Source organism: Chinchilla lanigera, unplaced genomic scaffold, assembly GCF_000276665.1.
Source record: "Chinchilla lanigera isolate Chin_1 unplaced genomic scaffold, ChiLan1.0 scaffold00043, whole genome shotgun sequence".
Classification (NCBI taxonomy): Eukaryota; Metazoa; Chordata; class Mammalia; order Rodentia; family Chinchillidae; genus Chinchilla; species Chinchilla lanigera.
In genome coordinates, this window is record NW_004955444.1 from 12222968 (window position 1) to 12236360 (window position 13393).

General features: G+C 37.7%; 1 protein-coding gene across 2 annotated transcripts in view; it reads left to right on the forward strand.

The window, feature by feature from the left end:
• Cops5 (COP9 signalosome subunit 5) overlaps positions 1-10603 on the forward strand; it is a 16234-nt gene extending 5631 nt beyond the window's left edge. For both annotated transcript variants that reach the window (XM_005392123.2, XM_005392125.2), the window contains exons 5-8: positions 442-527; positions 3779-3890; positions 7604-7752; positions 10361-10603. In XM_005392123.2, coding sequence (XP_005392180.1) covers positions 442-527; positions 3779-3890; positions 7604-7752; positions 10361-10445 — 432 coding nt within the window. In that variant the 3' untranslated portion in view covers positions 10446-10603. The remainder of the gene's footprint in view (positions 1-441; positions 528-3778; positions 3891-7603; positions 7753-10360) is intronic.
• Positions 10604-13393: the final 2790 nt, after the last annotated feature.

The following is a 13393-nucleotide window of genomic DNA, read 5'->3' on the forward strand; positions in this document are numbered from 1 at the left end:
TACTAGAGAAACAACAAACTACACAGATTTATATGCTTCTCTGGAGAAAACCTACACTCTACAATAGATATTTGCACAGGTATATATTACCTAAGAGCAAGAAAAATGAATCTGTAAGCAAATCCAGCTTACAGCCACCAGGAAAAGGGTAGAAGCAAATGTTTTTTTTTTTTTATTAGAATGGTTTGCTTTTGGTTTTTTGAGACAGGGTCTCATGTAGTCCAAGCAGGCCTTGAACTCAGGATCGTCCTGCCTCAGCCTCCCATGTGCTAAGACTATAGGCATGTACTACTATGCCTGGCTATTAGCATGTTTATGTTGAATATTTCACTCCCCAAAATAATGTTTCTATAAATAAAAAGCTGCATAGAAAAAAAATTTGGGAGGGGGGGTTTCTCTTCATTTTGTTTTTAATCTTCTGTTTTCTTTATTGTTGTGTAGGGCTACAAACCTCCTGATGAAGGACCTTCTGAATATCAAACTATTCCACTAAATAAAATAGAAGATTTTGGTGTACACTGTAAACAGTAAGTCATTCAAAACTGTATTTGGTGGCAAAATTACTGTAAGAAACCTCCGAGATCATCCTGTACAACCCTTTATTTTAGCAAGGAGTGAAAGGTATACACAAAATGTGTTTCATAGTGTAATACATTTTAAATAATACTAAAAAGATAAGAATTTGCAATAATGTTCAGAGTTTTTTTTTATTAATAATACACAGCTGTGAACATTTTCTCAGTGTACAAGACAATTTGGCCCGTTGAAATTAAAGCTGAAAGGTGTTGCGGGCCAGCCTGACACTAGCTTGTGTACCCATGAAAGCACCCAACTTCCATTTAGCAAAGACTATACATTTTAACTCCTAAATTAAAGGAGACATATGAAAAATCACTGAATTATATACTGCATTAAAATTGTGAATTTTAGAGTATGTGAATTACATCTTAATTTTTTTAAAATGTTAAGAAGGGCAGTTTTCTTTACATTGTAAATATATCTCACCATCCCCTAGAGGCGGTCACTTAAGCTATTGTTGTCATTCCTTTAAGCACTGATAATGTCGCTTCTTGATTTCAAGTACTCAGCAGGCTCTGTTATTGACTCTTCCTACAGAAGATAAGAAGTTAGCTCCACAAGGAATTTTGAATATTCTCTGCTGAGATTTGCAGCTCATCATTACATATTAGAGGGAAAAAATTCATTATATCATTTAAAAAATTAAAATAGTAATTTTTGAGGTGATACATAAGATTCTAGTCTAGAGCTGGGCTTAGTGGCACACACCTATAATCCCCTGCCATCGGGGAGTGAGGAAGGAAGTGAAGCAGGAAGACCACTATGAGTTTGAGGCCTGCCTCAGCTATATAGTAAGTTTAAGGCCAGTGTGAGCTCCTTAGTGCGGCCTGTCTTAAAAAGCAAACAGAAAGATCAAGACCCTCATTTTCCATCTTTTATGAATCTAAATAGCCATTCTCTCCTGTTCTTTTCGTGTCTCAGTGGTTTAAACTGACCGTTGCACTCAAGTGCCTCCTTCCATCTGTACCTTTAACTCTTGCCTCCCTCCTGCGTCTCATTTTTAAATACCGTCCTTAAGATCCACACTCTGTGTATAAAAATAGTGATGTTTTAGTAACAGGTGCAGCTCTTTATATCCTTCCCCTGCCTCTTTCTAGCTATGCAGTTTTAAGAAAGTTCTTTGTGCTAGCTTTCTATCACTGACAAAATACCTGAGATCAGTCAGCTTATAAGGAGGGTTGGTCTGGGTGGTGCATGCCTATGATCCTAGCACTCAGGAGGCTGAGGCAGGGGACTATGGTGAGTTAGAGGCCAGCGCGGGCTACAAAGGGAGTTCAAGGCCAGCCTGAACTGCATAGTGAACTCTGTCTCAAAAAGACAAAAAATGTATAAGGAAGAAAGGTTTAATTTGGCTCACAGCTTCAAAATTTTCAGTCCGTGGTCAGAGGACCCATTATTTCTGGGTCTGTGACAAGGCACTACATCATGGCAGGAGGATCTCCAGGAGGAAGCTACTTACCTTGTAGTTGGGAACCAAAGAGAGGAAAAAAGGAGGGTCCAGGGTCCATAGCCCTAGTCACCTAACTTTCTTCTACTAGGCCCCACTTCTTAAACTTTGGGGTGGAGACCAAGCCTTCTGCCATGGGCCTTTGGAGGACATTCCAGATCCAAATTATAACACTGAATCTATTTCCTTATCTGTAAAATGCACATAATAAATCCTTTCATGTAGAATTGTAGGGAATATTAAATCAAGGTATAGGTGAAGTACCTAGGATAAGTCATATACTGTTCCACTTCCACTCCCTGCTTCCATTCTGTGTTCGCACGTGTACAGATAGATGTCTTAACGATGGAAAGACCATCACTTACTCTATCCTGACGTCTTCAGTTTCCATTTATTTCATCACTGCTGAACAGGCTCTTTTTGTTGGCCCCATACAATTTTGTCTTACACCATGAACCTAGATTCTACACCTTTATCTTTTCCTGTCTGACCTGCGTCGGGAGCTTCATTTGTGGGTCTCTTTTTGATGCCTCGAGTTTTTCTCCTGATACCTCCTGAAGGACTGACAGCCGCCTGTCCAGAACACCCCTTTAGTTATATCATTGCTCTGCTAAAACACTTTCTATGAGTCCTATATAAAGGGTAGAGTTTAAATTTTATATAACGTCCTCTACCGGTTAAACCCCAGTACCAGTATCACTTTTTAGATTTTCTTCACATAGTTCTTTTGCTCTTGCTAAATTCTCCAGCCAGACCTAGTTTATTACCACTTATGTGTCTTTCCTGATCATGCATTAAGGCTTTTTGCCTAATACCATCCTTATTCTCTCTTTTTTTTTTTTTTTTTGGTTTTTCTCCGGTATCGGGAACCGAACTCACGACCTTGCATTTGCCAGGCAGGCGCTTTGCCGCTGAGCTAAATCCCCAGCCCCCTTATTCTCAATAAAACTATCCCACTGACTCTAGTAAGAGGTCCTTTTCCCTGGGGCTTCTCAAGCAGTTCTGGCTTGAAGTGACGACTTGAGCTCCTCTAAACATACCTGTTCTTTCTAACACTTAATTGGTAGGCAATTCATATTATATAAGCACTGTAGCATCAGTTACTGTTTTCAAAATATTTCATTATATTTAACTTTTAGGTTCATACCACTTTCCTATATAAATAGTGAGTTCTTCAAAGTGAAGAAATCTCTTGTGGTTCTTCAGACCCAGTCATACACAGAGCCTACTGAAATATTTAAATATTTGTTACTTTTAAAAATATGTATGTTTTGCCTGTGCAGTGGTGCGTGCCTGTAATGTCAGCTACATGGGAGGCTGAGACAAGAGGATCTCAAGTTCAAGACCACCCTGGACAATATAGTGAGATCCTATTTTAAAAAACGGAAAGAAAAAAAGTTAAAAAGAAAAAAGTTAGTTTTGCTGATGCTACAGAGGAAGGTCATTAAGCATATATGCTGTTAGCTGGAATCATAAACCAAGTAGTATGAATATGTCATTCATAAATTCTGATTGTTATGTTATTTTTTTTAGAAACAGGTCTCACTATGTAATTCAGGCTGGCCTTGAACTCACTGTGTAGCCCAAGTTGGTCTTAAATTCACAGCAGGTCTCTTGCCTAAGCCTCCCAAGTGCTAGGATTTGACAATCTGAATATAAAATACAATTTAGTTAAATTTGTGTATAACTTCTATATGATATAATTGAGTAGAATATTTTTTTGCTAAGTGAGTTTGTGCTTTCTGTTCGTAGGTACTATGCCTTAGAAGTTTCGTATTTCAAATCATCTTTGGATCGCAAATTACTTGAGCTGTTATGGAATAAATACTGGGTGAATACACTGAGCTCCTCGAGCTTGCTTACGGTGAGCACTGTACTTTCAAGGGGTGCATCTTCATTTCTGTAAGCTGTAGAAGCTCTTGATATCTAAAGCTCCATTTCCCAGAAAGACTATGACTGATTTGGCCAAGAAACCGGGGCCAGAGTGGGATTTTATACTCCAGAGCTGGATCAGGATGCTCGGCCAGCCTAGGTCTGCATCATGTGCCAGAGACCAAGTCTCAGTGGCAAGCAGAGTGGCCAGTTCAGCGTGAGATCTGTGCCTGCCTTAAGAGACTTAGAGAGGGGAATATACAAACACTGTGTTACAGCAGATAGCAGGTAGATATCTCAAGTAAGACTGGTTACAAGTAACAGGACACCCAGTGAACATGAGAAAGGGAGTTATGTAAGTTGCTAAGTCTAGTAGAACTTACATTGAGCACAGCTAAGTTTGCATTCAAACAATGTTACAAAACATTCATTTTTCTCTCAGCTTTATCAGGTTTCTCTTCAGGCTTCATTTGAAAGCACAAGAACAGCATTAGCTCCAGATCCTCCAGCCTGTTCATTTTATGTTCAAAAGGGAAAATCAAGAGATACACACACCTGCATATTCTCAGGCAAAGCCCTTGCTTGCTGTGTCTGATGGCCTTTACTTAGGATATATGCCCATCACTGGACCTGCAGTGGGCAAAAAAATGAACTGGATGAGTGGTTGGGCTAAGACAAATATTTCACTCCTGGGCTGGGACAGAGACAACTCCTTCAGGAATACAGGGACTATGTGGGAAAGAAGAGGTCGCTAGAGAGAAATCAAAAGACCACTATCCTGAAAGAACAGACGCTGGGGATAGGTATAGATAGATAGATATCTATCTATCTACCTCTCTCTCTCTCTCCCTCTCTCTCTCTCTCTCTCTCTCCCTCTCTCTCTCTCTATATATATATATGAATATTTTCTGATACGTCATTAAAGACGAATATATTTAGAAGAATATTTAATAACTATATTTAGAACTGAGAGGCAGTTTTTTACTTTTTGAAAAATTAAGTCACTTTATATATTGTAGTTTGAACAGTGCTTAAAACCATGGGACTTGGAATTTAAATCTGGGTTTAAAACAACTGTCACTTTATTGGTTTTAAGTGATCTTCAGAAAGTTAATGTAGTTGAACCTTTCATGGGTATAAAATGATATTACGTACATTATTAAGTACACTAGGAAAATTAGGTACTTTATGTAAAGCATTTAGCTAAGTGCCTGACATATAGTAAAGCCTCAGTATATTATTACTGCTTTGGTACATTGAATTCATGAAACCTATTTACTGTTTCTTAAACAGTTCGATAAAGTTTGTTTTTGTTTCCTCGGTGGTCAGAAGTAGCAGATTAGAAGAGAGTGATCGTAAAAGCAAACATTTTATTAGATGTTTCCCATGTGCCAGGCACTGCTAAGTGCTTTATGTGTGTAGTTTTCTTAGAGTCAGGGATATCAGTAGCAGCCTGAAGTCACACCTGATGGCAGAGGGAGACAGCAAGGCAAGACCAGAGCAGTAGAAACCTTCATTTACAGGCAAGCAGATCTACCTCCTCAGCCCTGTGACTGTTCCTGCATGCTAGCACTGCATATATGAATACAGTAATCCAGAAGAAGTTCAATTACATTCCTCCCTTCTTACGGTTTTACATATAGTTCGCTGCAGCTTTTAAGAAAATATACAGAGATGTACAATTTCCCTCTTTCCTCAGCTAGAGCAGTTCATTACAGTGTGTAACCTGAAACCGCTAGGAAAAAGTTATTTTCTAATTTAGGAAATTCATCCCTTATATTCATTCTCAATGCATTTGAAACGTTCTTGGATATTTTCATTTTAATAGCACAGTTGTTTCCAATAGCCCAGATTTTCACGGCTTGACTACCCAAATCTTGGAATTACGAAGTGATCTGCAAACTTCAGAGCTTTTTTCAAGTCTATGGTGGAAAAAAACACTGGTTTCCTGAACCACTTACATACAGATAAAATGAATAGAATTGTGCTATTGTAAATATTATAAAGACACTGGAAGAACAAGTAGCATTTTAAAGGGCCCTCCAGAGTAGTTGTAATGACTGCAAATACCTTTTCATATTTAGTGATAAATCTATATTTCTTGTGTACTGTCTTACAAATTGAACAAATAGTATATTATATTAATTTTTGCCAAATTGTTTATTAATATTTATTCTACTGAAGACTTAAGAAACAGAATTTAAAACTTAGCTAAAAGTTTAAAACTTAGCTAAATATTTTCTTGAAAATTTTAGTTAAGTACACGTGGAAGTGTTAATTTTTTTCTTTTTAAGAAGTATGTAATTTTATAGAAAAAAAGTTATTAATATTTCAGTTTTTCAAATGTAGGTGTATATATAAGGGTATAGTATTACTTTAAAGTATAACTGCTTATAGCTAGATGGAAGGATTATAGGCATGTTAGTTTCTTCTTTACTATTGATTTTCAGATTTTCTGTAATGACCATTGATTTTATAACCAGAAAAGCTAAAAATGTTATTTTTTTAAATATTGTCATAAGAACTAATTCTAAAAGTTCAAGAAATAAAAAAATTAGCTAAGTTACTAAGCAGAGAGAGCGACTGCCAAAAAATGTATACACTCAGCAGTCCCCCATACTAATAAATATCTGAAAGCCAATGACCCCTACTTTGAGCCCTTCTTGTAATTATAGAGGCCAAAGGTAACTTGTATTAATCTCATGATGTCTCAATAAACTTAGTATTAACATATTTATACAAGGTTTTTCTTTCCCTGATGTATACTCTTTTTTTGGTTGACTCTGTATAATATGTGTGTATATATACATATATATATATTTTTTCTTTTTTTTTCTTTTTTTCACAATAGTTTTGAGGAGGAATTATTGCCATCTTATTTTCAGAAGACAGGAGGCATGCCCCAGCCCTTGCAGTTAGTCTGCAGGAGGCTCAGAACCTAGCTTCAGATCTGTATACTCTAAAGCCTCCTATAAGCTGGGTATATTGGTACACACCTGTAATCTCAAAGCTTGGGAAGCTGAGGCAGAAGGATCACTAGGAGTTTGAGGCCAGCCAGAACTATGTAGCAAGACCCTGTCTCCAAAGAAAAAAACTCCCTATAACAACAGGTACAGTGGTACCTTGCTTCATGAACACTTCTGTTCACCAGACAGTTTGTTTCCATTGGTGAACTCCACATTGGGTGAGGAACGTGAACACAGCCATCTTCATGGAACAAATCATAGAACAAATTAAGTTTATGAACTGAGGTACCACTAGATTTAAACCAGCAAGAAGAAAATTTTCAAATTTAATCTTGTAATCATAAGAGGAAAAATATCTACACTCAAACTGCTTGAATATGGAAGCAATTTTTGAGGGTATAATTTGACTGTTTTGTTTTAGTAATAACTGAACTGGAGACCCTCCTACTGAGCAAACCTACTCCCCAACCACATGGAGCCCCCACTTTTCTATTTTAAGATATGGTCTGGCTAAGTCTCTGAATTACGCACACTGGGTTGGAACTTCTAACCTTCTTGCCCTGGGGTTCAGGTGTGCAACACCAAGCCTGCCTTTGACTTTTGTACTATTTACTCAGGTTTTATAGTGGAATTCTTTGTAAATGTATATTCTATGTAGAAAAAGAATTGACTCAAATAAATACATGGATTTTTTTAAATGGTGCACTTTTATACTGACATGTTACCATTTTCTCCACAGAATGCAGACTATACCACTGGTCAAGTGTTTGACTTGTCTGAAAAGTTAGAACAGTCAGAAGCCCAGCTGGGCCGAGGAAGTTTCATGTTGGGTTTAGAAACACATGACCGAAAGTCAGAAGACAAACTTGCCAAAGCTACAAGAGACAGGTAAAGTAAAGCTGTAAGATTCTTGCTGCTAATTGTTTTCCTTCAAAATTTGCAATAGTAGAATCCAAGGGGTCGGGGATATAGCTCAGTGGCACAAGGGCCTACCTGGCAAGTGCAAGGTCCTGAGTTTGATTCTTGGTACCAAAAAAAAAAAAAAATTAGTAGAATCTAAATTCTTTTGGTTCAACTCAGTTATAACTTAAAATGGTACCTGAATATTAATTGTTTGAGGAATGGCCTTTAAAATTAGTCATATAGAAAGCCAGGCATTGTGGCATACACCTGTAATCCCAGTTACCCCAGAGACTAAGGTAGGAGGATCACAAGTTCAAGATCTGCCTGGGAATTTAGTAAAACCTGTCTCAAAATAAGAAGTACTGGGGACGTAGCTCAGTGGTGTAAGGTTTGCCTATCATGTGCAAGGCTCTGGATTAGTGCCCACTGCAGCAGAACAGAAAGGAAAGGAAAGAGTTGTCTCAGGCACATAGCAGTGGGTACTTGGCTGTCAAAGGCTCCACGCGCAAGCTTCCCAGTACTCAAAGTGTGAAAAACTCTGCTCATTGTTTCTGACTGCTCTATTGTCAAACCAAAAATTCGACTTGAAAAAACATACATACAGGCTCTCCACGGACACAAAGGAGTGACACTTCAAAGTGCCCCCCTCACCTAGACAACCTGTAGTGCTTTTTTGGACACTTTATTTGCATAAAATAACCATGGCTTCAGAGAAAGTGAGTGATATCAGCAGCAAAGCTCAGAGGTAAATTGTGAGAGCCACGCTAGAGTGAAAGAAATCATTGTGAAGTTCGTTGAAGTCCTGGAAAGATGAATTTATAAGTATAATTTTTGGGCCTCAGAACCAATTATTTGGTTTTCCATTATTTCCTATGGGAAAAATATGGTCAGTTCTTGAACTTTTTGGTGCTCAAACACAAATTAGGAATGCATTGGGTTTGACAACCAAGGTATCTCCGTATTATTAACTGAAAATTTAGGCAACATTAGGTAAAAAGATTAACAGTGTAAATCAAAGATTTAGATAGTATTAGGGAGTGCTCCCAGTCATCTTTTCTGGGGTCAGACGGAGGGTAACGAAGAAGACCAGTCCATCAATTTTTCTAAGAAAGGGATGCCCTAACCAGTCCTCCACTGAGAGATGAAGTTTTCGTACATTTACCAATTTTCAATTTTTTGTAAGTTTTTAAATCCCATAATATCACAGAAATGATTATATCATCTTTAAATTATTCTTCCAAAATTAGCCTTTGTAAAATGATTTAGTATCCCAAATTTTATTGCCAAAGAATTTGTTAAGAATAAATTTAAGATGTGTTCTCAGATACCTATGAAATAAGAAGTGGCCCTTCAGGTGTATAGAGTACAGACAGCTGTGTAATATTTATTTCCACAAATTTTAATTTTAAGGTGATAATTAAGAGCAAAAAGGGAGAACTATGTTGCCATTATATAAAATGGTACCTTGATGTCTATTTAAGAAAAATATGCTTAATCTGTAGGAAAAAGAGGGGAAGATTAAGTGTATTCTGGGAGCAGGAGACTTGCGTTAGAATCATTTCATTCCCTTCTCCATGGGTTTTTAGAAGGTGGAAAGCGGCCTGAATAAAAGATGCCTTTTGATTTGACATTAGGTCCCATTTTTGGCACTTGCTTTTAGTGTATGTTTTTGTTCAACTACCTTTGTAGCGTGTAATTTGTAATTTGATCTACACTTACATCTGTTTCTTATGAGGCAAAAATTTTATATAATTTTCTTTCAATTACATAACAAGAAAAGTAGGAAAGACAAAAGTAGAACAGATGCAAAGAATTTTCCTTTTGGAGATAGCTTTACAAGAGTAGCATCTTACGGATATTGGTGAGGTTTTATCATTGTTTTTGTTTTTTACTTTTTACCATTTTACAGTCTGAATCATTCACTTATTGATTATTAATTGGAGAATTGTGACTCAGGAAAAAAGCATACAATTCTTTAAATGTATTTTGTAAATTATTCTAAATAATAAACAAGGAATAACAGTTTCTGTAATATTGAAATCATCTATGATTAGAGATTAATATATGATGTTAACATAATGTATAATGTTAATTACACATTAATGTTATTGCATTAATTATATAACATATAGTTAATGTGTACTTTTAGATGCTTTTTTTTGAGACAGAATTTTGCTATGTAGTTCAGGCTGACTTGAACTCATTATGTAGTCCAGGCTGGCCTTAAACTTGAAGCAATCCTCCTGCCTCATCCTCCTAAGTGCTGGGGATTACAGGCTTGCACCACCATGCCCAGGTACATGCCTTTTAAAACAGAATTTTTCCCAAAGCTGTTGACAAGTAACAATATTGTTAGGATTTGTATAAAATTTTACATTGTCATTGTTTTGTGAAAGGTCTAGTAAGTAATTAAGTGGGTTAAAAGACATGCAAAAGGCCAAAACTCACAAGGATACTTTACATTGGTGTGGTTTTGGGAGTATAAATAAAAATGAAGACCATTATTGGGAGTGCAAGGATGAATATGAGGGACAACTTACATGTTTGGAATAAATTTCAAGGCTGCTTCAATATATGATTTTTTTCTTTCCAGCTGTAAAACTACCATAGAAGCCATCCATGGATTGATGTCTCAGGTTATTAAGGATAAACTATTTAATCAAATTAACATCTCTTAAATAGTCACTGAGTAGTACTTTTGGCTGAAAGCTGGTATGTGAAAAATATTCAAGTAACACTTAAAAACCGGTTACCAAAAACCTGATTAGAAGCATAAGGTGCTCTGAAGTGTCCTGAATATTAACATGCTGTAATAAAACTACAAAATGAAACTGCTCATTTGTTGTTTTGTGCGTGGCGTTTCTTTCTTTCTCTAGTATCTTTCAGTGTTCTTGAATGTTTGACTGGTTAGACCCTTTCTATGTTTTGAAGAGTCTCTCCTATCTAAATTAATTAAAGAATTGCAGCATTTCATTTGCCATACTGATGATCAGAATTACCTTTCAACTTTGCCTGTACCTTTTTATACTCTATAGTAAAAAGACAATTTAACATTTTTATGTTCCTATAAAATACTAGCAAAGTTGTACCATAAATTATTTCCCTGAAAATCGAATAACTTGTTAGAAAGAAAACCTAGCCCAGGGTATCAATCTAGTCAGTAAGATACTTACCAAGTGCTCTTCCCGAACCAGGCCCAGTATGACACTTTGTGGGTATTTTGAGCAAGTTAGACATAGCCTCTGTCCTCACAAACTTACCATAGAAGCGAAAGCTGAGTTAGCAAAACCTTGAGTGTATACTGCTATGAAGGAAGAAACAAAGTGACTGGGGATTCCTTGCAAGGAATACTCACTCGAGAGAAGGCCTAGCAAAGCAGATACCCTGAAAGAAGTGAACTATGAAAGAAAGGACAGCTATCCAGCAAAAGGATAATAGAAAGTGATTACTACTACAAACAAGGAATACAACAATGTGCAGAAGGTCAGAGGCAAAAAGCAAGGATTTAGAAACTTCAAGAGTGATTCAGGCCGGGCGTGTTGGCGCACGCCTCTAATCCCAGCACTTGGGAGGCTGAGGCAGGAGGTTTGTTGCAAGTTCGAGGCCAGCCTGGGCTACAAAGTGAGCTCAAGGCCAGCCTGAACATAGCAAGACCCTGTCTCAAAAAGATTTTAAAAAAGATTCAGTTAGTCTTCCAGCTGTTCAATAGGGTGTGGGAAATGACAAAATATTACTTGAGGTAAAAGGAGGGTACATCCTGAAGGGCTTTTTTGGAGTTGATCCTAACAGCACTGGGGAGTTTTAATCAACAGAAATGTTCTGGATTATTTTTCTAAGACCAGTATTAAAGCCAAGTGTAGTCATGCATTCCTGTAATCTAAAGATTCCAGAGGCAGAGGCAAGAGGGTGGCCATATTGCCTTCCGCTTCCCAGCATGCACCTGTGGCTTTGTGCAGTGTGCCATATGGTCAGCTGTCAGAAGAAGAGAAGGCTAGGGCCTGGTTTGCAGATGATTCTGCATGTTACACATCACCGCCTGGAAGTGGACAGCTACAGCCGTATTTGTTTCCTATGTAACCACTCATCTGAAGGTGACCTCAGCAGAAGAAGATTTTAGCAATCAAGTGGATAAGATGATCCGTTCTGTAGTAGATAGTGGTCAGCCACGTTCTTCAGCCGCCCCTGTCATTTCCAACCTGAGCTATAAAGGATGTGCAGGACCAACCTGTGAGTTTCTATAGTGAGACCTTGTCTATATCAGTGTTTACTAGAGAAACATCAGGTGAGATGTACAAATACACAAGAAGCTACATGATTGCCTTAAAGTGGCCACCCATAGAGGCAGGTGTGGAAGAGTTCAGAGGGTCTGTTTGCACACTAGGCCAAAGGATTCAGTTGAAGGTCTGTAGCTCACTGCCGTGTCCCAAGAGGCCAATGGGTCTCCAATGGGAGGCTGGAGACTATGCTGGAAGACTGAAGGATGTGTGCCAGAAGCTGAAGAGTCTCTGCTGGAAGCCAGGAGAAGATGTAAGACGTCCAAGGTGAAGGTGAAGACTGGAGCTCCTCCAAAGAAACCCAGAAGCCAATCCATCCTTCATTTCTCCTTTATACCATCCACGGTGGGTCTGGGGTGGGTCTTCCGCACCCCACAGTGTGGAATTGCTGAGCCCATTGAGCTTCTCTTGCTCAAGTTGACACTATCAACCATCACACTGTCTCAGAAGAAAAGAGGGGGGAGCTACTGACAGTTGGCAGTAAGGGCTGGAGGAGAACAGATAAACTGGACCATGAAGAATGAGAGGGGCCTAACGAGTCATGAAAATACCAAATTTTAAAAATGGGTAGAAGAAGGAAACCACAAAGCAAAACAATAAAATAAACCTTTAAGAAGGAAGTTTTAACCAGTGACTTCACATACTGCGGAAGGGTTAATATAAACAAATCCTAAAAGTTTTCCATTATCTTGAGCAATGAGGCAGTCTTTGGTTAAAATGAGAAAACCAAATGGCATTAGCATCCAAATACTTCCTTAGACATTACCATCTTAGTCTTATTTTACAAGGCCTCTACGTAAAAGTACACGGCTATAATTTCACATCTCAAACTCATTCTTACTCCCTTTTAGAAAAATCGTGACCACCCCCACAAAGAATAGCTAAAAATCTCTTGTCTCTTTTTTCTTGTCCGTTCTCTTCTCCCTTTATGTTCCCCTTCTCATTTGAACTTTTTCTTCCCATCTCCCAGTATCTATTATACATTTTGGTCCTTATTTACACTTCCAGTTTTCACACCAGGGAAACAATGTGGTATTTTAAAGTATGTCTGATTTATTTCACTTAAAAGTCTGGTCTCAAGGTCCATCCAATTACCTAGAAATGTCTCAAGCTTATCCTTTATGGCAAAGTAGTAATCCATTGTATTTAAAAAACAAAAAACAAACAAACAAAAAAAAACCACACATCTTTATCTACTCATTGGTGGATGAGCATTTGAGCTGTTTCCAAGATTTAGCTATTACAAACTGCTATTATAAAGATGGGTGTGCATGTATCAAGGTTGTATGATTTTTTAAAATTCTTTTGGGATGATACCAAGAGGAATAGCTGTCAAATGGGACCTCCAGTTT